The 27961-nt window shown below is 58.4% G+C and overlaps 1 protein-coding gene across 9 annotated transcripts; it reads left to right on the top strand.

The window, feature by feature from the left end:
• Positions 1–33: 33 nt before the first annotated feature.
• Positions 34–26556, top strand: TANGO6 (transport and golgi organization 6 homolog). 9 transcript variants are annotated; one of them, XM_037408964.1, is made up of 18 exons: positions 34–734; positions 980–1096; positions 2593–2743; positions 3538–3665; positions 4186–4348; positions 4914–4996; positions 8695–8807; positions 10237–10413; positions 11643–11769; positions 12611–12790; positions 16387–16521; positions 17946–18455; positions 18651–18708; positions 19648–19794; positions 21137–21289; positions 24027–24178; positions 25318–25431; positions 26158–26556. In XM_037408964.1, exons 1-18 carry the CDS (start codon positions 48–50, stop codon positions 26332–26334), a joined length of 3372 nt encoding a protein of 1123 aa, XP_037264861.1. In that variant the 5' UTR covers positions 34–47; the 3' UTR covers positions 26335–26556. The 9 variants fall into 9 exon arrangements, 7 of the variants coding, with proteins under 7 accessions (XP_037264861.1, XP_037264862.1, XP_037264859.1 ...); XR_005107641.1 differs by lacking the exons at positions 24027–24178; positions 25318–25431; positions 26158–26556 and adding exons at positions 19897–20084; positions 20202–20260 and having other exon boundaries at positions 21137–21223; XM_037408965.1 differs by lacking the exon at positions 19648–19794.
• Positions 26557–27961: the final 1405 nt, after the last annotated feature.

Here is a 27961-nt window from a genome sequence, read left to right as displayed (position 1 = left end):
AGATGGCGGCGGAGAGCCGCGCCCCGCCCCTTCACGGCGGCGCCAAGATGGCGGGCGGCGCGGGGCCGGAGACGGGCACGGAGCTGGAGCGGGTGGTAGAGGCGCTGGAGCTGCTGCTGCGGCCGCCCGCCGGGCCCGGTGAGCGGGATGCTGTGGCCGGGCCTGGCCCCGAGCTGCGTCCGGAGACGCTGCGCAGCAACGCGGCGGCGCTGGCGGAGAGGCTGCGGCTGGAGCCGGGCTGGGCGGCGCTGCGCGGCCTGCGCGATGCTGTGCTGGCCCGGAGCCCCGCGCTGGCCGCCGGGGCGGCGGCGGAGGCCGAGCCGGGCTGGGCCGTCGCCTGCGGGCTGCTGGCGCTGCTGCTGTGTCTCAGGGAGCGGTTGGCCGCGCTCGCCGCCATCCCCGCCGCCCGCGGGCCCGGACCCGGGGCCGCTCCGCCGCCCAGCGCCGACACGCTGAGCGTGGCGCAGGGCCGGTCGGTGGCGCGGGCGCTGCGGGCCGCCGTGGGCCTGGGCCTGCTGCCCTACCTGCCACCGGGTGTGGGGCAGCGCCCGGGCCCCCCCGCGTCCCCCTCGGTACTGCCGGCCATCTGCGGGGCCCGGCTCCTCACCGCCACCACCGCCTTGACCGAGGTGGCCCGGCACCCCGCGCTGGGCAGCCCGCTCCTCGCCCGCCATCTCGGCTTCCTCCTCGCCAGCCTCTGCCTGCTGGGCCACGGCCCCACCGCCCACAGCCAGGTCCGTGGGCCCCCTCCTCCCGCTCCCCCGGTGTGGCCGGTGCCGGCACGGGCACCCAGCCCCACCAGGAACATGTCGGGGTCGCCAGCTTCACCCGAGCCTGTGGCCATGCTGGGCTCCATGTGCCAAGCCCTGGGGCTGCCGGCCCCGTGCGAGGGAAGAGGGGCTGGAGGGGCACCGGCCTGCCATCGGGTCCAGTGCCAGCAGCCACGCTCTCCTCACTGCCCTGGGGTTTGTTTTTCCAGGGTGTTCCGGAAGCGGAGCGAGCATGGTGCCGGGAGGCCCTGCGGGACATCCTGGACCGTGTCTACCAGCCACTGGCGGTGCGGGAGCTGCTGGTCCTGCAGGGCCGGCCCAAGCAGGTACTCGGCAGCACGGCCATCCCCGGTGCAGGGCACGTACCACTCATGGTGCTGGGGCCGTGCCTTCCCATGCTCTGAGGGTACCGTTGCCACTCTCCCAGAAATCTTAAGCCCTAAAAACTGGTTTAGTGCCGCAGCCCCATCCCGGAACGCCGTGTGAGTGCATGAGTGAAGCAGCTTCGGCGCATGTTGCTCACACGGCAGCGGCACGGGCCCCACTGTTCGGGGGTGTGTGGCTGAACCCGGGGCTCTCACCGCGGCACGTGCTGCCTTGGCTCAGTAGTTACACCCGCTGCACCTGGCCAAGCAAAGCGCCTTCTCTTCCAGAACCTGCCCCTTTCCACTTGAAGGGGCGAAGTGGTGCTGCCTCGGCACTGGCTGCTGTTGGTGGCCGTTTCAAAGGCTGCTTCACGGCAGCAGGGAGGAGGAGGCGGCAAAATCTTAGCGTTGTTTTTAGAAAGTCCCTAGGGAAGGCACCATGTCCTGGCTCCAGGCAGGTGCTGTGGGTGGGTGCGTGCCCACTTGCCATGTCACGGTTTGGGGTCAGGGCAAGAGGAACTGCTGGTGGGCACACAGGTGCCGCTGGGTTGCTGGCTTAGGCACACTCAGTGCTGCACACAGACCCTCTGGCTGGAGCCACACGCGATTCCTGAGCAGGCAGACGCTGGCTGTCCCATGTGCACAGGCTGCAGAGGGTCTGTGCAAGGCGCTTGCTTGTGCAGGGCCGTTCTCTCAGTGTGTGCTATGGCTCTCCTGCTCAAAAGCAGGAGACTCCTGGTTCAACAAAAGCCAAGCTGACGTCCCAAGCTGATACTTGGACAATGCCCTTAATAACACGTTTTAACTTTTGGTCAGCCCTGAAGTGGTCAGGTTGTTGGACTAGATGATCATTGTGGGTCCCCTCCAACTGAAAATATTCTATTCTATTCTATCCCCCTCAGCGCAGTGGTGCTGGCCTGCCTTGCTCCTCAGGGTGTCTGAGCAAGCACCTCCATTCGAATCGCTCATTTTGTGGGTTGGCAACCTCTGGACAGCTGTGCTGTTTTTACTGTCTGGGGGGGATTGCTTTGCTCGACCAGTGAGCCTGCAGGCTCACAGGGCTGTCTCCACTGCCCAGGGCTCCATGCTGGGTCCTGGCAGGGGTCACTGCTGCAGACCCCTTACCTGCATCAAACCCAACGTGTCCCCAAAGCCCCCTGTGCACTGTTTTAGTAATGCGGCATTGGGAGCTGCTGCCTGACCCTGAGAGCCTTTAATTAAAGGAGGGAAACTCTGCACGAGGGGATGCTTCTGGGGAGGCTGGCCTCTCTCATGATGCCCTAATTTGCTTTGTGCCACTGGATGAAGAAGCGATTTATTTAAAATGTTCCCCTGTCCTGTGCTCCTGTCTGGTCTCAGGTCCTGCAGGGCAGGGTGCAGGCTGTTTGCCTGTTAGTGGGGGTTTGCACAGGAGTGTGCAGATACTCTCCTTACCCTGCTCCTTTGTTTCCTTTCAGAGTCCCCTCTCTCCTGGGGAAGAAACAAAGCCGGCCCTTGTGCGGGCTCCAGCGTGGCTGCGACGCCTTTGTGGTCAGCTGCTCTCTGAGAGGCTAATGAGACCCAGCGGGGTTCAGTCTGTGGTTCGGGGCATCATGGAAGGAACAGGCGGTGAGTAGGGTGCTCTAACGCTGCTATTGGCTTCCAGGATTGCAGATTAAAAGAGACTGTGATGATGTGTCTGAGACGTTTCATCCCACGAGAGGCCCGGGAAAGACAGTGCCATCAGAGCACTGAAATGGGAAACAGCTTTTGTCAGGCCAAGCTGTGTAACACTCGCTCAGCTTTTGCCTCTGGCTACGCTGAACTCCCAAATGGTGAATGCCTTCAACTGTACATGCCTTTGGTTCCGAGTACACCATCACGTTTGAGGTCCAGACTGAAAGCCTCTCAGCTCATTTAGTCTGTTTATGCCTCCATGGGGTCGCACCCTGTGTGTGTACGGAGTGCAGTTTGTTCTGAGGAGCTGTGTGGGTGCCGGTTTGGTGGGAGCCGTGAGTGGAGTGAGACCTGTTCCTCTCCAGGGCTTGGCAGTCTTGCTTCTCAGCTCTCTGTTGCCTGCCATGGAGGGAAACTGTTGCTCTATAAAAGCTGAATCCCACAGTTTTTAGTGCCAAAGCCTCCTCCAGCCAATACCAACCTGATGACACTGTCCAAGCATGACCTCCCTCCGCATTTTCTCTTGTATGCCTATTTGCAGAAGTTATTTCCCGTTATCAAAGGTCTTGGACAATAATTTTTCCCCTTCTATCATTAAGTTAAGGTGTCTTCTGAAAGATGCTTGGTTTAAAGAGAATAGTAAAAGGTAGAAACCCAGTTTTTGGCCAGAAACATCTGGCGTCGGCCAAAACTGGTCCTGTCGTTTGCTGTCAGTCTGAGCTGATCTTGGCTTTCTGCTGGTGTAGCAGGTGGCGCTGGTGCTGAAGCAGCAGCTGTGGACTGGAGAAAATGTGACATGGTTGCAAAGATCCTGGCTTCCTGCCCACAGCAGTGCCTTTCCCTCGAGGACTACTACAGACTGGTATGCCCCCAGGTAGGTCCCTCTCTTCCCCTCCCCATGGCACGCTGGCTCTGGCTGGGAATGTGGAGCCAGCTCCCAGCTTGGAGAGTGCCGAGTACTGTCACTTCTGCTTGAGCGTGACCTGGCTTGAGCCAGGACAACATGGAGATGTTTTTCTGCTGCTCTGGCAGTGGGATGTGTTTCTACCCTACTCTTGAATTTTCCATATTTGATTGAAATGCTGGATGGCGTTGCCTGATCGCGCGAGCTGTTCAGCACTGCGCTACAGGGAGCTCTCTGCTGTCGAGCTCTCGCTTCCAGCCTTTGGCTATAGGAGTAGTGCAGGCTCTTGGTTTGAGCCCAGAAATGCATCCTGCGTTAACGCGTACGGGAAGAAGACCGGCCCTTCCATATGTGGAATGTTGTGCCAAGCGTCCAGCAAAGCAGCATAGAGGAGGCTCTGTAAACTCTGCTGTTGGCTGCAAGGTGTCAGCCTGCCCCTCTTCTGAGGGACTGCTGATCTTTGTTCCTTTATCGTGGATGTGCCTTCCAGATTCTGGACTTGCTGCACATCCAGGACGAGCTGACAGCACGCCAGTTCCAGCGAGTGGCCACCACGACGCTGCTCACCATGGTGAAAGAGCACCCTCAGCTGGCACAGAAGTACCTGCTCCAGCCCTTGTTGGCACCGCTCCTGCGATGCTCTGAGACAGCAGGTACCAGCTGGTCTCTGCGGAGCCCCAGACTGGGGAAAGAGTCTAGTTTCTCTTCTCGCCGATCTTTGTCTTTCCATCAGAATTTTCGTGGGTCAGTGGCTGGGCGCTGAGTGTGCAAGCCCAGCTGTGTCAGTTGTGAGCATGTCTGTGTGACTGGGTGCACCATATTTCCTAGCACTTGAGTCAAATTACTATAGTGTAAAAGCCAAGTCGTGGGGCTTTTGCCATGTGCTCTTTGGGAAACTTTCCCAGTCTGACAGTCTCGTTCTGGGCTTCCGGATGGAAGTCGTCGGTTCCCCACGCTGACCGAGCAGCTCTCTGGGGAATAATCCATCAAGAAGTTGTGGTCTGTTTTGATTTGCTTGTAACCTTGCGGAGTTTACAACACTGCAGTGATATTTAGCACAGCTAACGAGGGCTTTTTGGTTCCCATGCTGCCTTGAATGGAGGGAAGGCAAGAGAACTATCAAGAGTGCTTTCTGGTGCTGGGCATGGGGGGATTGCTGTTCTGCTGGAGGCTCCTCTGCATGTTGGGGGTGCTGATATTTCTGCCTTTTGTTTTCAGAGCTAGCAGTGGAAGATTTGTCAGCAGGGAGCGTGCTGGTGACAGAGGCAGAACTCAGCAGCTGTGTGGAAGATGTGCTCAAGGTATCGTGTTTGATTCAGGCCTGAGAGCAGGCAAGAAGACTACTCTTAAGAAAGATCTGGTTTGAGCCTTTCTGAGCAGTTCAGTGTGTGTTAGACCATGAGAAAAATCTGTGTCCTGCAGTCGTGATGCTGAGGTGAGGCCAAGAGCTGCGCAGAATAACCTCGTGTGCAGCGCTGCACTGGCAGGATTGCAGCTTTATGCTGAATACCAGAGGCACAGCCCAAACCCATTCAAGTGTTCTCACCCCAAAATGTTCTGTGAGATGGCAGTGAGCTCTTGCTGACTATTTTTTTCCCCAGTGTCTTTCTGGTGTGTCAAAGAAGAGTCTGAGCAGTGGGCTGGTAGCCAGGAGTCTCCATGGTGCTTTCGTATCCTCTTTCTCCGCGAGCTGCAGCAAGTCTTTGCGAGCATTGCTAAATTGTGCAGCTTCTACAGGCTCGTTGCATTTGGGTTTGCTGTCAGAGCAGCTTCAGGACTTGGGCTGTGATGGTAGAGCAGGCAGCATGGCCAGCAGGAGGTCCTAGCCAGGAGTACCGCTGGGCTGGCACACGTAGCCTCAGGCTGTCGATCCCAGTCTGAGACGATTCCACTCACCTTCCAGTGATGCCACACCTTCCAGTGTCAGAGTTGTGCAGCTGGTCAGAGGGAAGGATGGATTGTAGGGAATCCTGCAAGCACTGAATCTTCAGAGGATGCCTGAGCTCACTTCTCAAGCTATTGCTGGTCCCCCTCTTCTTAGTGCCTCAGTTTCCTTCCTGTAGGGTGTGGATAATCTGGCTCATGCTGAGCCTGGTGGGAGGTTCGTGGGAGGGAGAACCTGCCAGGAGCTGCTCTCCCTGCCTCTGAGGTCTGCAGAGGGCAGCCTGAGTCAGAGTGCTGGAGCTGGAAGTCTTTCTACAGCTCCTGCAGTATTAACCCCTTGTGGAGGGATGGGCAGCAGCCAGCTCTTGTGTCGGGCCAAAATGATTCTGAATGAGTGACCTGGAAAAGAGGGCACCAAGGTATCGGCAAGCAGCCGGCTGTGCTGGACCGCTCAGCCCTGCAGCGAGGACAGCTTGGCAGCGACTCTTGGCTCGTCGCTCGGTGGTTGTGCAGCCAGCTGGCAGTGAGGCATTTGCAGTGGGCACTAAGAAGTGAGCAGATTCGGTGCAGCTCTGAGGCTGGTGGGCTGTCACTGGGGTGAAAAAGAGTGAAGGCGATCTCTGAGGCTTCACAGAGCCACAGGGAGAGGTGGGAGAGCTGGTGCAGTTGTGCTGGTGGCTGTTGTTAGGAAGCCGAGAGCATGCAGGTATGAGAAAAGGAGGGTGGGAAGCAACTCAACCATGGGGAGATGCTTAGTGGCTGTGTCCTCACCTCAGGTGTCCCAAAAAGAGGGGGGACACTGCTGCTGGTCCCTGTGGGGTGTCCCCAGTGGTTCATCTTCCCTTGCTGATCTCTGTTGGGGGCTAAAGGCATTACAGTCTCTCTAGTTGTGTTGGACAAGTAAAAGTAAATTGATAATAAGTAAAGAAAATAATAAAGAAAAATGAGTATCCTGTTTTGCAGGGACCATTCTGAGCTGAACCGTGTGACACATGGGTTTCTGTGTGCATGAAGTAAATTTTAACACTGTGGGTGGGTAGTCCTTCCGCTGCTGTTGGGTGTCCAGCTACTTCCTCTGGAGCTGCTCTTGGTGCACAGTACCTGGAGGCAGCTGTGGGGCTTCAGCGCTGCTCTGTGTGCCTGGCTGCCGAAGCAGGAGGGATTGCTGAAGCTCAGAAAATGGAAGGAAACTCGGGTTTCATCAGGGAAATGCTCTGGCTTTGCCAGTAACAGACCTTCCGTGTTAGAGGAAGTGTCTTGTGGGCAAGACAGTGCAGGTTTAGCACCTTCTGCAGAGCTCCTTCCTGCAAGGGGTCCCTTGGAGCGACAAGTGGGGTGTTCGGGAGTGTCAGTCTTGGCTCTGGCATTTGGGGAAGAGGTGGGGTACATCCTTGTGCTCCTTATGAAGGAACAGGGCTTTTTGAGGAGGCCTCTCTTCTGAAACCTTCCCTCGTAGCTCCTTTTTTCTGCTGTTCCCACCAGTATCACCAGTGCCGTGCTGCAGGCTTCACTGCCTGCCCTGACAGCAGCCCAGCTTTCTGCTGTGTTCCAACCGAGAAGGACACCTCCAGCCCAGGAATTAAAATTTAAGAAGCTGGTGACTTGCTCACTGGCATGCCCCTAGGCAGGCTAAGCTCTTAAATGCTGTGATTGTTGTAGTATTTTGCGTAGTAATGATCTGTTGTAACTAGCTGGCAGGCAGAGACCAGTCTGGAGGGCTGCTCTGTGGCTGCTGTTCACAATGCGAGTGCTGGGGGAGTCTGGGGCGGATCCCTCCTTAATGACATAGCGCTGGAGGCCTGACAGCAGCCAGATTAGTGATGGAGACTCCAGCCTGCAGATTTGTGGGGGTTTCTTGCTTAGCAAGTGTCATTTGATGCTGAGTGAGAAACCATCCTTGGGGCTTCATCAGAGAGGCTTTGTGTAGAAAAGGTTCTGGTCAGGAAGAATGGCTCCACAGGGATTAGCACAGGAAAAAAGGTTTGTTTGCATCAATACAGCAGGGCAGAACTTTATCAGGACAATCTCCCTCCTACCTGGGTTGTCACACTGCCTGGAGCAGGCAAGAGCTCTTTGGTCTGTCCCCAGGGCACTTCCAGCCCTGGAGCAGGTGACTGCTCTCCAGCTGTGGAGGTCAGAGGTGTGGGGAGTGTCCTGGTGCCTGGTGTGAAGGGGCGGCATCTTCCGAGCAGGTAGTTCGTCAGCTGACACAGTTGGAAGTCCCTTGGAGAGCTTTTGAAAAGACTTCACCACCGCTGCCTGTACCCAGCTTTTTTCAAAGCTAAAAGCTATGGCGGGGAGATAGAGCCTGCTAAAACGAGGACCTGAACACAACAACCCTGAGTAAACCCTGAGTCCAGCTGCACAAGGCTTTGTATTTAACTATTTTCTAGACCAAGTTTTCCCAGCATTATGACTTTGAAAGCATCCTACCTGGCTTTTAGTTGTGGACAGTTCCTTTAAAAGGATTCAGAAGGAAATACAATGTCATAAGACTCCGGTGAGTGGTTTTCTTGTGCTCTGTGGGCAGCAGGTAGGACTTGTGTGCAGTGAGCTGGTAACAGTGGCTTTCCTGGGAAGGGTGTGCTCATTTCATGGAGGGCATTGACGGTAATTTGGGAGGCTGCTGCCTGAGACAGGAAGAAGGTGCATGGCCCTACAATGTCTGCAGAGCCCTTGCGGCCTAACTGGGCACACATCAGCCCAGCTGTCCTGCTAGGGACTGATCTCTGTATTTGAGATATGGCTCTAGGTGCAGTATTTCCGTAAAGATTTGCTAATTCAAAGGTGCCTATTGCATCTCTGTAATGCAAGACCTTACCCCTAAGCAGCAGACTTCCTGAATAGCTGGCTGCAGTGTTCCTGTAGCTTGGAGCCCTGCTGTGGTTAAGCAAATGCTAGGAGAAAGGTGGTGCTGAAGGCTGCTTTTAATACAGAATATGGCATAATCAGGGAGAACAGGCTCCAGACTGAAAGAAACCGAGGCTGAAAACCCTCTGCCATCCTCTCTGGTGGCAGCCATTCTGCACACAGACATGCTTTCTGTCCTTCCCTTTGCCTTCCCTCTGCTCCATGCAGGTGTTTGAGACTCTTCCCTCTGCCCTTCTCTCCGTAGGTGTATGTGGTTGGAAATGACAGCTCGAGCCTGCTGCTGCAATCCTTACAATCAGTCCTGGGAGTGGTTTTTTCCCTCTATTCCTTTGCCAAGCAGAATGTGTCATACTTACGGTAAGGGAAGGATTGTGCACAGCTTCTTCTAGGGTTTCATCTTCTCTGTTCTGCCCACCTCCAAAGGACATACTCTATATGGGCACGTACAGAAACCGAGACGAATTTTCTCATCCTCATGAGCTCTGGTTCAGAGTAGGCAGTAACTGCAGGTGTACACATGGTACACAACCTTACTGGCATGATCTGTGCCTGAGGAAGCAGTTCTTGCTTTAGTTTTTGTCTTCCCCGAAGCCAGAATGTTCGGTGTAGAGGCAAGCATGCCCTGTGGAAGCCTTGAGAGTGCAGTTTAACTCATAGTGCCTGCCTAGACCAGGGGCTGTGATTGTGGATGGAAACGGTGGTGCTGGGACCTGGCTGGGTGTCGAAGGGATCTAGAAAAAGGATAAAAACTGAATAAAACAACTCGAGCACTGGCTCTTGGAAATAGAAAATCATTCTTCTCCTATCTGAGATCACTGTCTTCCAACACATACAGGACCTGCCTCTTGGCAGCTGTCCCTCATGCTGTGCCCAGCCCCCCCCCCCGCAACTGACTTATGATGGTAAGCACCACGTGTGTCAGTTGTGGTGTCAGGGACAGTGGTGACCAGGTGCTGGCTGTCATCTCTCCTTTCTCTTCCCAGGCTTTCCCTGGGCTCCCCTGTGTTTGGGCCAGCCTAGTAAATACACTCCTGGTGGGTTTACAGTTTGGTGATGCTGGCATGTGGGTACTGGAGGGTTTCCCTAAAAGGTCTGTGTAGACACGGCCTCTGCTATTATTAAAGAGATCGTTAATCACTTCAAAGAGTAGCGAGTGCTGTGGCAAGTTTGTAGAACAAGCCAAGTTAACACTGCTGCTGGGTGATCAGAGTCACTGCTCTCTTTGCAAAGGAATTTGGCAGGGGTAACTAAAACCACAGCTGCCTGGAAGTGTTCAGGTTTCCAGACCTCTGGCACAGCACAGCGCTGCTACTCCACCTCATTAACCTGCATCTTTCCTTGGCATTTCCCACGCCACCTTACAGTGCTCCCCGTCTCCTTCCTCCTCTTTCCTTGGCACAGCTGACAGCTCTGTGCTTTGTCACATTGGCGTGAAGCACCAGGCAGGGTGTGCTGAGGCTGCGTGGAAGTGGCTGTCCTTATACAGACATGCTGTTCAGACAGAGTGCTGCCTTCCTTGCTGGGCTGAGATCTTGAAGGACCAAAATCCTTCCATCTGGGAACACAGAAGGACGGGATGTGCTGCTGATCCCATTATAAACTGGCACAAATGCCTTCAGCTGCCAGAGCTGTCAGCCAGCACATCCCAAGGAGTGCCCGTGGTCACTCCAGAGCACTCCTGTCTTTTCCTTTGCCCTGAGACGTGTGGTCTCATTGTAGTGCTGGTGTGCAGGGAGGGGTGCAGCGGGCAGAGAAAGGTCACCATTGCTTTCTCTTTCCTTGCCAGCTCCCCATGCCAGGAGATCCTGCTGTGGTTCCTAGAGAAGTCGGAGCGAGATGTGTCGCTGTCTGTGCTGGAAGGCTTTGCAGGGCTGAACAGCAGTGTGCACGTCCTCCACCCACGGTGCCGGTTCTGTGCGGGCAGTGAGGGTGGTGCCACCATTGCAGTGGAAGAGACCGTCAGGTGAGTGCTTTTGGGGCAGTGCCAGGTGTGGGGGGCAGTCCCCAGGCATCATTCAGCTCATAGGGCTTTTCACAGCATGCCTGGCAGGGAGAGCCCAGGCGAGTGTGGGGCTCCTGGTGCCATACCACCACAGCCTCATCCCCCCACCGCCCCAGCTAGCCAGCTGTCTGTGCCAAGCTCGGGCAGGTGATGCTTCCACACAGCCTCTGGGTTCCCTGTACGTGGCACAGACCTCTAACTCCCAGCCCAAAAAGCAGCACGCTCTGTCTGAGCACCAGTGTGCTCTACCTGCGTGCTTTTCCTGAGTCCTGCCTGCAAGGTGTCTGGGAATGGGACATGCTTCGTCAGTCTTAGTGCTCCTCAAATTTAACTTCCACCCTCCAGCCTGAGCCTGGCTCGTGGCAGATCACGCTGCATGGAGCGAGTAGAATCCCTCGGGCACAGGTGGCACCATCGCAGCGAGGGCTCTGGCAATGCCAGTGTCGCGGAGCCAGCGACTCAACTCCCCTCCTGCTCTTGCAGATGGTCTTGAAAAGTAGAGGCAGACTGTGGCATGTGGGGAATAAACTACAGCCATTAGACTCCAGCCACGCAAACCGGGACTGTTCAGCAGTGTGACATTTGGTTTAAAGAGAGGGGTAGCTGTTAGCTGGCAGGTAGGAGCCCAGGGCAGTCTATCGAGCAGGCAGAGCCCACAGCTCCTGCCCAGGAGTGTCCATGGGGTGGGTGTGCCCAGAGCTGTGTGCACCTGTAATGAAACCCTATACAAATACACTTGCTTTGGTTTCATTTCAATCCATTCCTGACCTGAATTAGAAGAAGGTCTGCCCTGGGGTCTGCGCTGGTTAAACTGGGTATACTTTCAAATTACTCCTTAACAGCCCTGGCTCTGCCTGGGTCTGTCCTACTTTTATGGCTATGACCACTGCATGAATTAGCCAGCGCTAATCCTGTTCTTCATAGGATGGCTGGATTAAACATGTGTTTTGCACTCATGGTTTCTGTTAATGTTACTCCTTTAATGAATGCAGGTTACTTAATAAACTGAGGGCATGATCACGTACGTAGACCAAATGAACTGAGCAATAGTTTGCCTCCAGGCTTCTGCTTTGTGGTAGTGCTGTGAAGGAAAGTTTCCAAGAGAAGGCAGAAGTGTGATTTCACCTTGCCGTGGAGTAGTTTAGAGCCAGCCCTGGAGAGGGTCTGGGTGACACAGTGATCTGTTTCAGCGATGAAGATGAGGCCCTCTACCAGAAGATTTCCTCCGAGCAGCGCCATGTGGAGGACTTGGTGGAGCTCTTGTCTCACTGCCAGAAGAGTGGTCTAGCTGGAGACTTCTTCATCTGCTGTCTGAAGGTGAGGGCAGGCAAGTCTCTGGTTGGGGCACATCTGTGGGAATGGTTTCCCTGGGCCAGGTGGTCTGCGTTGCAGATGGCAAGGGAGACCGATCGGCCTGTACATGCCTCCGGAGCACTGAGCCGGAGTACAGCATGCGGTGGAGCAGTCCTGCTATGTGTTGGGCAGCAATGCCTAGGAGAGCGAGGCAACCCTGGTCCCTGCAAAGATTAACCCTTGTTCCCCCAGGCTCTTTTGACAACAGGAGCATGCCTGAAGTTTAATGGTGTGTTTGAGGCTGTGAGTAATCCTTGTTGCTTCCTTGGCTCTAGCAGAGGGGCCCTGGCACCTGCTTCCTTTGATCATGAAAGAGCCCCTGTAGTTCCCTCCTGTCCTTGCCTGGTCTGGGCTGTGCTTTCTGTGCCCTTGCTGGCAGGTGAAGCCCTAGCCCATAGTCACACAGGGTTTGCAGCATCCTGGGTGTAGGGATACTGCTGTGATACAGGTGGGACACCCAGGAGCTGTGGGCAGCTCTCAGAGACCTTGATGTACTGAGTGGAAGGTCCTGATCACGTGAGGAGTCAGCATGAGCTCTGCAAAGGGGATGGGAGGGTATGGGTGTCTTTGTGAGCAGCCACTGCCAAAAGCAAGGCTGCGAGCAGAAACGGCGAGCCTCACAGCCCAGAGGACAGTTGGCCCTAGGAGAAGTGTTCTGTGCGGTGTCCATAGGGACAGAGGTTTGCAAGGGTCTGGCAAAGGTCTGCTGTACCCAGCACCACTGGTGTGGTGACCACAGTGTTCCTGGCACCAGTTGGCCTGTTTAACTGTTGCCTCTCTGTGTCCTGTGCTTCTTTCCTGGCAGGCGCTGACTCACGTGGCTGCAGAGGACGAGGTGACTTCGAACTCGGATGTGGAACCTGGAAGGAGTCTCCTGGAGCTGGAGCAGTACCATGCCGGGCAGAGGAGGAAGCTACAGGTCCTGCAGCTGGTGGCCACACTGTGTGAGAGCGTCTCAGACACCGTGTTCACAGATGTTGCTCAGGTTGGTCATGGCAAGGCCCTGGGGGATTGGCAGCTGGAGTGCATGGCAGAGCAAGCTCTGGGCCACTGGGCTCTAAGGAGACAATGGCTGAAAAACAGCTGGAGAAAGCTAGAACGTCCGCAGGAAAAGCAGTTTGATTCAGTTGCAAGTGTCTCAACAAGGCACCATCCTATGCGGTGCCAGCAGGAGGGACTGCCAGCTGCAGAGACAGGAGGGAGCAGCCGAGCAGACGTCTCCATATTTGTGTCCATGGTTGAGTATTGAAAGCCAAGAGAGTAGTCTGTGTGTTAATCAAAACTCTGACTTAGCAGCATCTCATCTTTATTTTAAGCAAAATTTATTCCCAAGTTTAACAAAGCTTAAAGACATCTGTACCCAACAGACTTCGTAAGCGAGTGCTTGCTGCCTGTCCGTGGCGTTGGTGCCTGTTTTTTCTGGCACATCTCGGTAGCCACCTCCAGGAGCTGCGGTGGCTGGGCTGCCACCCACACAGCACGACACCGCTGCTGCGGTGCTGCTCTTTGGTCCCCAAACAGGCCATTTGTGGCTTTTCTTTGGTTTCTGCTGCTGGGGTGCCCACACCGGGTGGTATGTCCGGTCATCAGGCTTGGCATAACTGTGCTTATACAGTTGTCACTTTTCCATGTTTTCATGAATACACAGCTGCCGAATTTATTAAATATTGTAATTTCAAAGACAAACTGGGTCTTCTTGAACCTGGTACCAGAAAGGATTGTTAAAATACAGCACTGCTGTCTGCCCTGAGCCCACAGTGCAGCAGTGCTGAAGCAGGTTGACTGTCCTGCGCCATGCCAGGTCGGGAAGGTTGTTGGGCACCGAGGGCAGCATGGTATTCCCTGGCTGATCATAACTTCCTTATCCTGGTTTTTTGGGTTTTTTTTGCTTTAACTCCATGACCTGGTTATACCAGTTAACTGACTGGCTTGAGCAGAGGCAGTCGCTGCTAGCACAGGTTTCCTCACTTTTCTCTGTTGGGACAAAGGAGTCTTTGTGTGCGCTCTGCAGCGACAGAGGGGACCCAGCCGGTGTCACTGCAGCGCCCGCCGGTGCAGCCGCAGCCAGCACTGCTTTGTCCTCACCTGCCTCTCCATTGCAGCCACCCACACGGGACTGGCTCCACTCCCTGGGTCAGAAAGTCAGGGTGGAAAACGGGGAAAGATTTTGTCAGGTTTCTGGGTCCAGTCGTGAGTCTCGTATAAAAAAAAACGCAGACAAAAAAGCCATTATACTTCCACCTGGGGGTTGTATTTCAGGCAGGGCTCCCTCGGGTTGGGACAGGCAGTAGCAGAGCTGATTTTAAGCAGGTTCTGCAGCACAAGGTTCCTTCAGGGTGTTTGTTCTTGCTGTGGGCACTCTGGTATGTGGCTTTGTGCTTAATCGGGTTGGAGCAGGGGCATCCCAAAGCCAGACCCCAGTAATGGCAGCAGCTGTGGACCCCCGCAGTTGCGCAATTTATTTTATTTTCATTGTCTCACCCTCACAACCAAGTTTCATGAGATTGATGTGATTTCCTTGATACCCCAAGGATGTTTTCCTTCTGCATGAGACAGAAATGTGCCCCGGTGGTTTATTTTTTCAAGCTTTTTTACCCTTCCAGATTAAGGTGGGGTTTTTTCCCTTCTGGATTAGTTATTGGTTTTGGGGTTTTTTTTACTCTTTGTTTTTCTCAGTAGCTATCTACTGATTATTTATTCATGATGATTCTAGTTTTTGCATTAAACATAATTTCAATCCATTCAGCTTGTGTGTCACTGTTTTGTGAGAGCAGGTGTTCTGACACTTGTTTTTACTTTCTTGCTCTTTGGTGGCATTTCTTCTCTGGACTAATCAGCCCAGAAGGTACCGAAGCCTTTTCCGCAGCCCCTCCCAGCCAGCCTCCCTCCTTCCTGCAGTAGGGATGTGCTTAATGAAGCTGGCAGGGATCAGTTCTCCTGCTGATGAGGAAACATTGCCTGCACCCAGTGCCTGTGCCCTGGAGGCTGGAAATGTGGGGTTTGGTGCAATATAGTACCTTGTTGCCCTCATACTGTGTTTTCCAAAGCAGGAGCAAAATAGTTCCTTTTTTGCAACACGCCTGTTACGTAGAAGTGACCCTGATCCAGCTCCATCCCAGCATGGCTGGGTGCCACTGCAGCCGGGGAGCTTGCCCTGAGCCATGCGGTGCCAGCACAGCTGGCAAAGGCATGGAGAAAATAAACTCACTGATTTCAGCGTCTGTTAGAAAGGCAGAAAGCCTGTGGGGTCGAACACGTCTGTGTCAAGAAGGCAGATGCCAGCCAGGCCTGGATCAGTAGGGGTTTGGAGGAGAAAAAAAAAAAAAAAAGTAGTATTGTGACAAAATCATGAAATGAGTGACACTTGTGGTAAATGGCCCAGCTCAAGCATCAGCTGCGCGTGGGTAGATGGCGCCTGGTCCTGGGGAGCCGTGGGACAGGAGCTGGAGCCCTGTGAAGCTGTCCTGGGCAAGGGCTGGGAGCAGCAGGCGCAGGGAAGGGGCTGTGCCATGCCCCAGCGCTCGCGGGGAGTGCAGGCAGGCGTGCTTTTTGTTGGAGTGGGTCTGAGCCACGCTAATTCCCTGCTCGCTCCGTGTCTGGCTGTCACTGCAGTGCTGCATGCTGGCTGGCTGCAGCCCCGGTGCCTTCTCAGAGCCATGTGCTCTTTAGCTCTCGCTCTCTTTTCAGTTCTCTACTCCAATTTTCCAAGCCCAAGCCTTTCTCTAGCACAATTTCACACGAACCCTTCAAGTTTCCCAGTTGTTGCCACCACCCCAGTCTTCCCTCTCAGATCCATCTGGGTTGCCTTCCCAGCTCCCGTCCCAGAGCACCGCAGTGGTGGAGCAGGGACAGAGGAGGCAGGGAAGGTGCTGGGCTGCCTACCCCTGCTCCTGCAGCCCCCACAGGGGCTTCTGCTGCCAAGAAGAACTGTCACCTTGTCCTGTGGCTGCGGCAGACAGGCAGTGTGAGCTTGCCCAGCCTGGGCTGGAGCATGGCAGCTGATGGACTGGGCTGTCTGGCTCAGCCACCCTCCAAGACCTGTTCCCAAAACCCTTACGCACCAGTTCAGACAGCCCAGTGCAGGACGGGGGTCTGCCATCCCGGGAAATCAGCCTGTCTGTGCTACTGCTGGAAGAGTGGGCAGTGGTTCGGGGGCTCCAGCACCCTCAGAGCAGCAGTAGGAGCCCAGGCTCCCCCCTGCATCCTCAGTGCATCCCCAGCTGGGATGCACCAGCACCCCAGCTGTCCCACAGCTAACTGGGGCTCCCCAGTGCTGCTTGAGCCCCCTCACCTGAGCAGGGGGATGGCAGAGGAGCTGGGAAGGTGCTGGAAATGTGACTGAGATGGGTCTGAGGGGGAAGGTTGGGGTGGTGGCAACAATAGGGCAACACAAAGGGTTTGTACGAAATAGCACTAGAGAGAGGCTTGTGCTCAGTAAGTAGATGCAGAAACAGCGAGAGCTAAAGAGTGTGCGGCCGCGGCGGGTACCCCGAGGTGTGGGCAGGGGCAGGCAGCGGCAGCCTGGGACCACCCTGGGGATCCCCCCTTCTAACTGTTCTTCCCCATGCTCTCCACTGGCAGGTGGAGGCGTTCGTGGCAGCCACGCTGCAGCGAGCCTGCGTCAGCTCGGCACGGGGCCCCGGCGCCGCGGCGGAGGCGCAGACCCTCGCCATGGCCATGGGGCTTGTGGCCGCCATGCTGGGCGGAGCCGTCCAGGTGAGGGGGCGAAGCTGGGGTGCTCAGCGGCCTTGGGTGTGGGGAGGGGTGAGACTGGGCACCGTCCAGGCACCGAGGGGTGCTGCAGCCGGTAGCGTGCTCCCTGGGTTGGGGTCACTCTTCAGTCCCAGCTTGTATGTGTCTGTGTAAATATATCTATCTATATATTACTTTTCCCCTGGAGTGGTGCCGGGGCGCTGGCTGAGGGTTTGGTCCTGGCAGGGCACCTCTGAGAGCTCGGTTAATTAATTTATAATCCAAAATCTCCTTCGAGAAGGTGCTGACAGAGCAGTGCAGTCACATACGGCATCTTTAAATACCAGCACTACACCCTCTGCATCCCTACACATCCACAGGCTCCATCTCCGGAGCGCAGCAAACTTCCCGGAGTGCACTGTACCATTCTTGCAAATCCTCTGTAGAAGCGGTACATCGCTTCGTTACGCTGTTACACGGCGTCAGCTGAACTGCCATCGGGGAGCAACCGCATGTTCATTACCGCGCTGCAATCACTCCAGCTTGCATTTACATCACTGAGCTGCCGGGGTTGCTTCATTCCCAGACTTGCCCAAAGGAAAATCCAACTGTTAATGGAAAAAGATAATTTATTGTGTCTATTGCTAAATTTCTAACATTGGGAAAAGAACATTATTTAGTTGGAGAAAACTTAAAACCAGAGTCTTGTGGCTCTAATGGGCCCCCTCCCAGGCAAGCGCTGCTCCTGCTCTGGCGTTAATGGGAACAACTTAACTTGGCAAATTGAACACAGAAGGTTTTGGAGGCAGCTGCAAAGCTGTTTGGGTTTCAATAGCCAAGGTTTTTATGCAATCATCCAAAAGCTCCCTAAAATCTCTGCTAAAGCATCAATTTTCGGATCTTACAGCCCAGATTTTGCTGTAGGAGTTAAGTCCAGGGTAGGGCAGGAACATCTCCTCAGGCACTGCAGCTTCCAGACCATGGCAGCTGCCTTGCCTGGAGCTTCCTTCCAGGCAGGGCTGAAGGCAAACCCCACACGCTGCTGGCAAGGTGGTGGGAGGGATGTCCCTGACAGCCGTGATGCTGAGCGAGAGGATCCCGCGTGGACGCGGCTCTCCTTTGGGCCCTTGTCCTTCCCACCTTCTCCCACAGCACCGTGGGGCCAGGCTGATGCGGTCGTGGCTGCTGCTGGCTTCTGTCCTGCCAAAGATGCCGCAGCTGGGATCAACGCTGGGGCCATGGGGCATGGCTGTCAAGAGGAGCTTGTGGTGCCGGGAGCCTGGCTCTTGGGGTGGGGATGGAAGGTGGCCAGCTTGGCGCTGCCCTGGGGCTACAAAATGGTCCCTGGGGCTCACGCACCCCTGGGCTACCTGCCTGCCTTGCCAGGAGCATCCAGGGCGCGAACCTCCATTGTGGTGGTGCCAGCACAGCTTCTCTCCCCCCTGCAGCTGCAATCCAGTGACTTTGCAGTGCTGAAGCGGCTGGTGCCGTTGCTGGAGGAGCTCTCCCGCACCTACCCCGATCCCCTCACCCAGGAGCTGGCCGCGGACCTGCGCATCGCCATCTGCACCCACGGCGCCTTCTCGCCTGCGACAGTGGGTGCCGCTGCTGACGGCGTGCTGGGGAAGAAGCCAGGGATGGGAATGCAGAGCCCTGCTGGCATCCCTGGCAGACCCACAGGCCCAGGGAGTGGCCCGACGCTGCCACAGCACAGCCGCAGCAGCCCCTCAGCTCCCAGGGAGAGGAGCGAAGAGCAGAGCATGTGCCACGAGCCTGGTGCTGTGGGTCCCGCTCCAGCCCCCTGTGCCGACAGCCCGGCTCCGGCCGGACTCCAGGAGATCCTGGTATCGGCATACGACCCCCAGCCCCCAGGGCGGGCAGCTGCCCTGCGCCACCTCGCCAGCCTGATCACACAGCGGGATCCCGAAGCGCTTCAGCTTCAGGAGAAACTCCTGCAGGTACCAGGCTCCTGCCGCGGTCCCTGTCCTGCGCCGTGGTGCAGAGCTGGGGCTGAGCATGCTGGCAGGCTGGGGACAGTCCGTGTTGTCGGTGCCCTCCGACCTTGCCATCACTGTTGGCTGATGGCGCCAGGCGAGCGCCACTGCCAGCCCGGTGTGGGGCTGCTGCCAATGGTGCTCCCCCTTTCCTTGCAGGTGTTCCTGGAGAATTTGCAGCACGAGGATGCCTTCGTCTACCTCTCAGCCATCCAAGGTGAGCAATGCCTGGCTGAGGTGAGTGCTGTTGCTTTGTAGGAGAGGGTTTTGTGCTGGGGAGGCTTTGGGCAGTGAGAGCAAAGAGCAGCGGAGCTGCAGCTGGACTGGGGACTCGGCGTCTCCTGCTCTGCCAGACTGTGTCTGGAGCTGCATGCGGGCTCTGCGCTGCGCTCCCAAAGCCAGCAGGCTTCATCTCCCAGCTGTGCTTACTCAGTGGATAATGAGTTCATTTACCCTCTGACCAAACTGCTGATCTGCCCAGACCACAAGTGCCTCCTTGGTGGAGCCAGAGCCTGAGGCAAGGGCACCCTGGGCAGCTTCACCCTCGGGCATCCCCTGGCTGGAGGACACCCAGGATCTGGTCACCATCCCAGTGCCAGGTCTGTGTCAGCGGCCTGGGGCTGCTGTTTTGGCATGGTGTGGGCACAGCCCTGGCCCCCTGGCCCTGCACCTGGCCAACATTTTGGATTGCTGATCTGTTCAGCTGAGGCTGGCAGAGGTGTGGGGGCCATGGGGACCCACTGTTGCTCCCTCAGGGCTCTGCCACATCCATCCCCATGGCCAAGGCGGTAACTACCAACCGGTGCCAGCCACCCGTGCAGATGTGGAACCATGGAAGCATTTTCCAAGTTGGTTCACCGATTCATGGCCTCACAACTTGTTAGCCCCACTGAGAGGGGAGAGCACTGGCAGGCACACATCCAGCCCTGGTGCTGATCCTGGCCCCGCAGGCGGGAGGTGGAGGGCAGCAGGCTGGCAGGGGAGCGGCTTGCCACTCTGCTTACTGCTGGCTGCCCTCCTCCCCAGCCGAGTTGCTGCTGGGGGCACCAAGTGTGGCTGCTGCTCACACCACTTCCCGGGAAACCCTTGGGTCCACACTTGCTCCAGCATGCTCAGCACAGCCCCATGGCAGCGAGCTGCCTGTTGGGATTCGCAGGCAGGTGCCTCCACACCCAGGATGACACGGGCATCTGGAGCAATGGCCGCAACGGCAGGTCACGGTACACCGGGTTGCATGGAAGGGAGGTGCCATTGCCATGGCCCAAAGCGATACTGGTGCTGCCAGGACCCCGGCTGCCGTTGGGTAGGTAACCTTCAGCAGCAGCCGGGAAAGGAGCTTATCAGGCAGCGTGCTTCCCTCTGCCTGTATGGTCTTGAGTGGGACGGGCTTGTCCTTGCCCTGCAGGTGAAACACAAATGCTTCAACCATCCAGGGGTGATTAATACACCCTGTGCAGCTGCCTCCGTGTTTCACAGCCTGGCTGCAGTCGTGATTAACCCTGATGCGGTTCCTTGGCGGTGACTCACCCAGCTGATGCCGCGCTGGCAGCGGTAGCTGTGGTGTGCCATGCGTGGTGCTGGCAGCTGTGCCAGGTGGGCTCCCCACTGCCCCGGCTGGGCTCCCTGCTGCATCGGCAGAGCCTGCCCTCCAGCCAGCTGTGCTGGGTCTGGGACCACAGCTGGCTTTTCTGGCACTGCTGGTTATCACAGAGCCCGGCTCTGGCGAGGAGAGGTGGCTGCCCCATCAGATGTGCCCGGGCTTGCAGAGGGTAAGCCACACTGGGCGCCCTCCGATAACTGGGGAATGGGGTTGGAGGTGAAGGCGGCTGCTCCCGGGGGGCAGGGGAGCTGGGGCTCACCGTGACTCAGCGCTTGGCACTGCCAGGGCAACCACTGCTGCTCGCTCTTTCGTTGGAGAGCAACTGCCTTTCCCCATCGGAGAGGCACCCGCCACCCAGGGAGCCCGGTGCTGCCAGAGCCCTGCCTGGTGCTTGGCCCCAGCCTGCATCTCTACAGGGATGGCAAAGCCAGCGCAGCCCCATGACATAGCCCAGCCTGCATCCCATGTCTGGGGTCTCACCCCTCTTCGTCCCCATGGAGACATGGCAGGTGCGGGGCACACTCGGGCTCTGGCTCCCAGCCTGGGCCAGGCAAACCCAGGGGTTCTGTGGGGCCCTGCTGGGAACAAGGACGCAGCAGCAGCTTGTGGCCGATGGCCAGGAGCTGGGAGCAGTGACCAGACACTGCACCCAAGCATCACCTGCAGTACCCGCCTGCCTCAATGCTGGGCCAGCCTGGGGCGAGCCCCGCAGCATCCGACGGCTGGCATGCCGAGTCAACGCTCAGTCAACGAACATTAACCAGCAGCAATTAGTGGGCACCTGCTGCCAACTGCTAAATTATTTATTTTTCAGCTTGGTACCCAACCAGGCCCAGTGCTGGGCTGCCTCCGTGCTGCAACTTTGCGCAGAGGGGCTGTGGGATGTGTCGTGGGACTGGGGTGGTGCGGGGGGTCCCATGGGCGATGGATGCACTGAGGGTGGCAGGGTGGCACAGCCGCTGACCTGGTTCCTCTGCCCAGGGTGGTGGCACGTGCCATCCTCATGCTGGCCCTGACCCCCACTTTCCTTCTGCTCTCCCCCTAGGCGTTGCCCTGCTCTCCAGCGAGTACCCGGAACGGATCCTGCCTGTCCTGCTGGCACGGTACAGGTGCCCGGCGCAGGGCACGGAGGACACCATGGCTGCCATCACCAGGATGAAGCTGGGCGAGGTGCTGATGCGCGTCATCCAGGCGCTGGGTGAGTCTGCAGCCGCGTCCGTGAGCACGGCGATGCTGGCCGCTGCCAGCAGCCATGGCACCGCTCAGCCCCTCGCTGCTTTCTGCTGTGCCACCAGGGTAAAGCCCATCGGAGCTTTTTGTTGTCCAAAGGTGAGACCCCACCATGGGGGGGTCTGGCAGCCGAAGGGCAGCTGGCTGGGGTTTGCCGGCAGGCGGGCGCAGGCGGTGATCCCTGCCAGCAGCCCACCGTCCCCTCAGCCAGCAGCGCTGGGCTCGGAGGCTGCTGGGAAGCGCCCGGACACGCAGGGCTGAGGGGTAAAAGCTGGATGAGGCCTTTCCGGCAGCCGCTGTTGGGGCATGTCCTAAAACGCCGTGTCTTATTCCTCAGCAGAGGCCAGGCCAGTGGGAGCGTGCAGCCAGAGCTCTCCACGGCGGGGGAAGGCAGCAGCCGACGTCCCTGCTGCCGGGGCAGCTGCGCGAGGGTCCCTGGTCACCGGCTGGGTGCTTTGTTCCCCAGCCAGCCGTGGCAGGGCAGACCTCCTCCTGCAGAGCCCAGGCCACCCAGGACTGGGGCTCCCCTGGGGCCTGTGCCACATGCTGGCTACCCAGCTTGCTGGAGCTCTCCTCCGGGGCACGGCTACCACCGTAACATCCCCTGGGCATGGTGGCACCCCTGAGCTCGACTGGCATCCCACCGAGGCCAGTGCTCCGTGGGCCAGGTTGTGCCACTCTGCTGCCGGGATGGGGACAGGGCATCCTACGGGCCAGCAATCCCATCATCTCCCCGTGAGCTCCAGCAAGTGGTGTGAGCAGTGGCAGAGCCTTTTGGTCTCTGAAGGCCCCTGGGTGATGTCCGTGCGTCCAGCCCTTGCCTTGCTTGGCGCTGCAGCTGCACCACGCTGGGGTTCCCTCGGCAGCTGCCCGCGGCACGGCTGGCAGTGGGACGGTGGGCACGGCCTCCGCTGCAGCTCTCCCCGCTCCCCGTGGTGCCTCTGCCGCAGGCAGCAACTCTGGCACGTCCCAGCTCGCCTGCATATTTATAGAATAAATCGCATGAAGTTGTTTTTGTTGCAAAGCTTCAGGATTTAAGAGCAAGGATTTATCCAGCACTTCCAGAAATGCTTTGCTCTGTGCAGCAGTGCTGCTGTGGTTCAGAGCTCTCCTGCTGCCTGGGGACCACCATGCCTCCCACCTGCCCCATCCCTGCATGCCATCCCACTGGAGTGGCTTTTTCCTATCCAGGAGGGGATTTTGCAGCAGGCACCTGTCACCCGGCAAACGGCCGGTGTGGGCAGCGTGGCTGGAAGTGCACAGCAGCCCCGTCCCAGATGTGTGGCAGCCCCATCCTGAGCACGCAGTGCCATTCCTCTGCATCCAGCAACGCAGGGCCAGGCACCGCACGAGGGTTCATGGAGACCTTCCACCGACCCGATTAGCTTTCGCTGCAAACCCATTAAATCTGCTCTGGGTGCACCACGGCAGACCTCTTCCCTTCTTCATCAGGGAGCATGTGCCTTGCTTGCTGCAGAAGGGGAAACGCTTCATGTTTTCTGTGACCGTCTGGCACAGGGCTGGTGTGCTGTTGGCTTTAGAGGAGATGCATCATGCTCAGACCATCCAGCACTGCTCAGGCTGCCATACTGACTCCTGGGGTGCAAGCATGGAGCAGGCTGTGTTCCCAAGCGGTGTGGCCGTCCTTGGCTTCACCACACTGCCCTGAGCTCTCCCACCCAGTGCCATGCAGGAGCCGTGCCTGCCCTTCTGAGTGCACCATCCTTTAGTAGCAGGGAGGGCCACGTAGGAAGAGTGAAGCTACAACAGGGTGGTCCTACAGAAGGACGTGGCTGCCTGCTGCCTCTCCTGCTCCTACCCAGCTTTGGCCATCACATGCAGTGTGTCCCCTCCTGGCACACAGCCGGTGCTGCCAGGCTGTTGGCATGCTAGTGGTGCAGGGGCCAGTCCCCAGCCCCTCGCCGCAGTGGGTGATGGGGTCCCTCCACTGCCCCCACAACTTATTCCTGCCCTGCATCCTACCTCAGAGCTTCCAGAACTTGGGAGAACCAGGAAACCACCGAGCTCACGGGCTGGCAAGCCTGCCAGAGCTTCCTTTCCTCCATTACTGCCAGGCGAGTGCCGCCCCACACTCTCTCGCCGGAGCAGCCCCTGCTCGGTGGGAGCTGTGCCCGTGCCGTGGGGTGCATGGCCACCAGCCATCCAGCTTGCACGGGAGGACCCTGCGCCGGGGTGACTGTGCATGCTGGTCACGGGCTCTGCTAATTAGGCGGCTCACACATCTGCGGCACCGCCATGTGCTAATTGGCATGGGGGGTTGTGCGGCTGAATTATGTGAGAATTTGGGCTTCACACTTCGTTTCTGTGTGCTGTATCTGTGGGCACCTCTGAACGGCCCCCTGGGAGCTGGGGAGATGTGGGGTGTTCTGGACAGCCCCAGACAAAGCTCTTTGCTGTGGGGTGTGTGCCGTTGGGGTTTCCTGGCGCCCCGGGGGACTGTGCCGTGGTGTTCTCATCTCTGGCACCATGGCGGGTCCCTGCCGAGGCTCTGTCTGCCTTGCTCAGAGCTGCGCCTGGGTCCCTGTGCTGGGCACAAGCTGTGCTCCAGATATTGCACCCAGCTGTTGCACAGTGCTGCAAGGGGGGGACCCAATCCAGCTGCTCCTGATGGAGCCGGGGCTTTGGCAGGAAGGGGCTGGGAATTTTTCCTTGCCTGTGACATGCCACTCTGCTCTCTCTTGCAGGGGACATGGTGTTCAAGCACCGGGAGCCGCTCATCCAAGCCTTCCTGCAGGCCACACGGGACGCTGACAGCACGCTGCGGGCCAGCAGCCTCTCCAACCTGGGCGAGCTCTGCCAGCGCCTCGGCTTCCAGCTGGGCTCCGTCCTCCAGGAGGTACCAGCTCTGTCCTGGCACTGCTGGCCCCTTCCCCAGCTCCCTGCCTGGGGAGTGTGGGGCCATCGCTTGTTAATGAGGGTGGTTCGTTAGCGGCTGGCAGGGCTGCTGAATGCTCACTGCTGGGAACACAACAGCCTGGAGGTTTCCATAAAGGACATGAGTGATATTTGCTGATATTGCGGAGTATAAAAGTCATTGGACCTGAAGCAAACACAGGAAATTCTAGCCCTGATTTTTAGAGCTAAAAGCTTTATAATCAGCTAAAGATATGGCGTGTTCGATCCTGGGAAGCGATAGCCCAAGGAACAGGCGGCGGTGCCTGCTCCACCCATGGCAATCCCACGGCAGGAGGAGACCTGGGGCACAGTTAGTACCTGCTGGAGGCACCTCCTGCTGCTTAACAAGACCTTGTTACCCTTCCCGTTATCACCACCCAGCTGATGGCTGGCAGGGTCCTGGCCCTCGCCCTGGCTGCAGGCTCCTGGTGAGATGCGGCTGCCAGAGCCACCAGAGCTGTGGTCCCAGCGTGCTGAGCCCAGCTCTCGGGGGTCTTCTCCCCAGAGGGTTTTGAGGGGGCTTGCTGGGAGCCACTAGCGTCACGGTCCGGCAGACCTTGAGCTGCTGGGTCTGTGCCCCCATGGGATGCTTCCTGGAGCAGGAGGGAGGTCAGGAGACTTCAGGGATGCAGCACGTGGGCTTCTTTCCCCAGTCCCTGCTCACAGCCGCTCGGCATCGGTGGGGTACCGGGAGCGTTTGATGAGATGCCAATGCACCACATGCTGCTATTTTGGGAAAGCGCTAGCTCTGCTAATTCTCCCGGCTGTCACTGCCGAGGGTTTAATTAGGTTCCTTCAACTCTTGCCTGCTTTTTTACAAAGCTTTCCAAGGCATCTGCGTGCCGCTTGGCCCCTGCCAGAGGGAGGGCTGCTCAGTGCCCTGTGCCTTGCAAAAAGCAAATCCCCTGGGCTGGGTGCTAGCAGGGGAACGTGTGGCTGCCCCAGGCTGGGCGCGAGGGTCCCATCCTCAGCTAACCCAAGGCTACCGAGGGACATCCCCACCAGCGTGGCTGGCTACTCTGCTGGGTCCCCCCACGTCCCCCTGACCTTGCTGACAGCCCCCCTGCCCTTTCCCCACAGGTCACCTCCTGCTTGACGGCCATCGCCAAGATGGACCCCAAGGCGGAGGTACGAAGAGCCGCTGTGCATGTGGTGGTGGTGCTGCTGCGGGGTCTCAGCGAGAAGGCCACCGAGGTGGGTCATCTCCCCACTTGTCCCCAGGGCAGGGGCAGCCCCTGCCAGGCGCCTGGGCATCCCCAGGCACCAGCACAGTGGTCCTTGGGGACAGCCCCTGCCCCGTGCGGGCTGCAGGGCTCATTCCCAGGCAGCTTCCAGGGAAAGTCCTGTGGAACCGGGACCTTCAGCTTGTGCCTCCCCCACCAAAGGGCCCCCTCAGTGCTGGATCCTTCCCGGGGCAGAGGGCATTGCACAGGGACATCCTTCTGAGCTGCTTGGCCGTGCCGTGGGGCATTGCCAGCTGTCGGGAACTGTAGGAGTTGTTCATCACTGATTTGACTTGGAAATGCCCAGTTTTTCCGTGAGCTGTGGCCTCCCTCCCCACTTCCCAGCAACAACGTGTTGGAACTCAGCTCCTGTGGAGGAAACGGCCGGTTCCCCACGGGAATCCCCACAGCGGGGATCTCAGCTTCTCCTCATGCCCCCATGCAGGAGGGATGCCGCAATGTGCCGCTGTGCTGGACTGCGCTGCTGGCGTGTGAGGAAACTGAGTCACAGGAGGGCCAGGGCTCACGCCTGGGGCAGTGTGGTGGTGCTGGTGGTGCAGCCATGTCCTGGCACTGGCAGCATTGGTGGAAGGGGCAGCACCGCGCCTGCTGGGGCACGCAGAGGGTTGTGTTTCGGCTTATTGCGGGTGCAGGTGAGATGCCGGCAGGTGCTGACACTTCTGCCCACTCTGCCCAGGTGCTGCGTGACGTCCTGCGGGATCTCTACCGCCTGCTGAAGCACGTGGTGGTGGCTGAGCCTGACGGTGCAACAGTGCTGCATGCCCAGCTGGCGCTGGAGGAGCTGGACACGGTGATGAGGAGGGTCCTTTTCCCTGCACAGACACTGGAGAAGAAGATCATGGTGCTGCCATAGCGGGGCTGGGGCAGCAGAAAGGAACTCTTCCTGCTCCAGCACCGGGGCCAAGCAGCTCCCCAAGGGGAAGGGTTCGCTGTGCCCTCAGGACACTGCCGGCAGGTGCCAGCAGGGAGGAAACCGCAGCCTGGGGAGGGTGGGCAGCCACCCCCAGGCTCCCTGCAGCCGGGGCAGTGTGGGCTCGCTGGGATGGGGCAGAGGATTAAAAAAGAGACACGCTCAGCCTTGTGCCTGTGACGTCTCTGGGAGCTGCGCAAAGCTCCTGGGTGCCATTGTGGCCATGTCCCGGCCTGTGGCTGGGCTCTGCTCGCCCTTGTGTGCTTGAGGTGGCGGCAGTGGCAGAGGCCCTGGCGAGCCCCTGCGTCCCACGGAAGGGTGGGCATCTGCCCCCAGACCAGCCCTGCGCTGGGTGGGCAGCTGGCAGGAGCAGTGCCTTGGGTTCCCGTGCGGCCAACCGGCACCGGGTGCTGTGGGTGCCTCTGAGGGGAGCCAGGAGAAGAGGGGGCTCTGCCGCCTGCACCCCCAGTGTGGGCAGCCATGCACCCCACGGGCTGGCAGGCCCCCAGGACCCTTCCTGGACCCCCCCTGGCACAATGCTCACACTGCAGGGGTGCCGGAGGGTCCCGGGACCAAGCCGGCCAGCAGCTATTGCACACTTGCACACTCGCTGCCAGGTGCCCACAGGCATGGAGGGAGCAATTCTGGGTGCCAGCCCGGGGCGAGGGACAGAGACAATCCCTGGAGGCAACAGCTCAGCCGGTTTCTAAATGTGATTTTTGCCAAATCCAAGTGATTTTCCTGCGGCAGGGGGCTGCCGAGGGGGATGGAGCCGCCATTGCCAAGCCCCTGCCCAGCCAGCACGGGAGGGCTTCGCTGCGGACCCAACCCCTCTGGGGAAGGCCCTGCTGCAGCACTGCCCACCCTGCCTGCACCCGTTCCTGGAGTCTCCCTCGCCGTGGGCTCTGAGGATGGGGCCCTTCCCCTGCCACACCGGCAGCTCCCTCTGTGCCAGGGCTGCCATGTGTGCTGGGATCACGCCCAGGGCTGCAGGACCCTGCAGGGTGCCTGGCCGGACCACCGCTCGCTGCCGTGTGCCTGGGGACATCCCAGCACCAGGGTCACCCTTCTCCCTCTGGTCTGGGCAGCCCCCATGGGTGCTGCAGCACCGCGGGGCCTGCTCCTGTGCTGGAGCTGCTGTGCACACACCGGGCAGGGGAAACGAGGGTGGGGGTGCTGTGGGGTCACACCGGAGCCCTTAGGGACCCATCCCAGAGCTCCCCCTCCCTGGGCAGCCCCCAGCCCCGCTGCGCACAGCCCTGGGTACCCATTTGCCAGCTGCCCCATGTCGTGCTGTGCTGAATGGTGCGAGGGGCCCAGCACCCCTCTTCCCTCCAGGCTGGAGGTGCTGAGCTCTGTCTCCACCCCCAGTGAATCTGCCTGCACCAGGCCCACACCTCACAGTGTCTGCCGTGCCGTGCAGTGCCGTGCGTGCCGAGCCGTGCCACTTGGCTGGGTGTGCACGGGCAGCGGGGAACACATGGTGCTCACCAGGGAGTGGCAGTGACCGAGCACTCCTCGCTCTCACTGCCGCCAGCCTGCACCAGTGCCGGTGCCAGGCCATGGGCAC

Source organism: Falco rusticolus, chromosome 15 (genome assembly GCF_015220075.1).
Source record: "Falco rusticolus isolate bFalRus1 chromosome 15, bFalRus1.pri, whole genome shotgun sequence".
NCBI classification, from domain to species: Eukaryota; Metazoa; Chordata; class Aves; order Falconiformes; family Falconidae; genus Falco; species Falco rusticolus.
Note: the sequence above shows the minus strand (reverse complement) of the source record. Positions and strands in the feature narration are given on the sequence as shown.

Excerpts from the sequence above, each read along its gene's own strand:
- TANGO6 (XM_037408961.1), top strand. The coding sequence starts at position 48 with ATGGCGGGCGGCGCGGGGCCGGAGACGGGCACGGAGCTGGAGCGGGTG. Across the intron at positions 19,795-21,136 it reads AGGACCCCGGCTGCCGTTGG|GCGTTGCCCTGCTCTCCAGC; the intron begins GTAGGTAACCTT and ends CTCTCCCCCTAG. Across the intron at positions 21,290-21,658 it reads GCGCGTCATCCAGGCGCTGG|CAGAGGCCAGGCCAGTGGGA; the intron begins GTGAGTCTGCAG and ends CTTATTCCTCAG.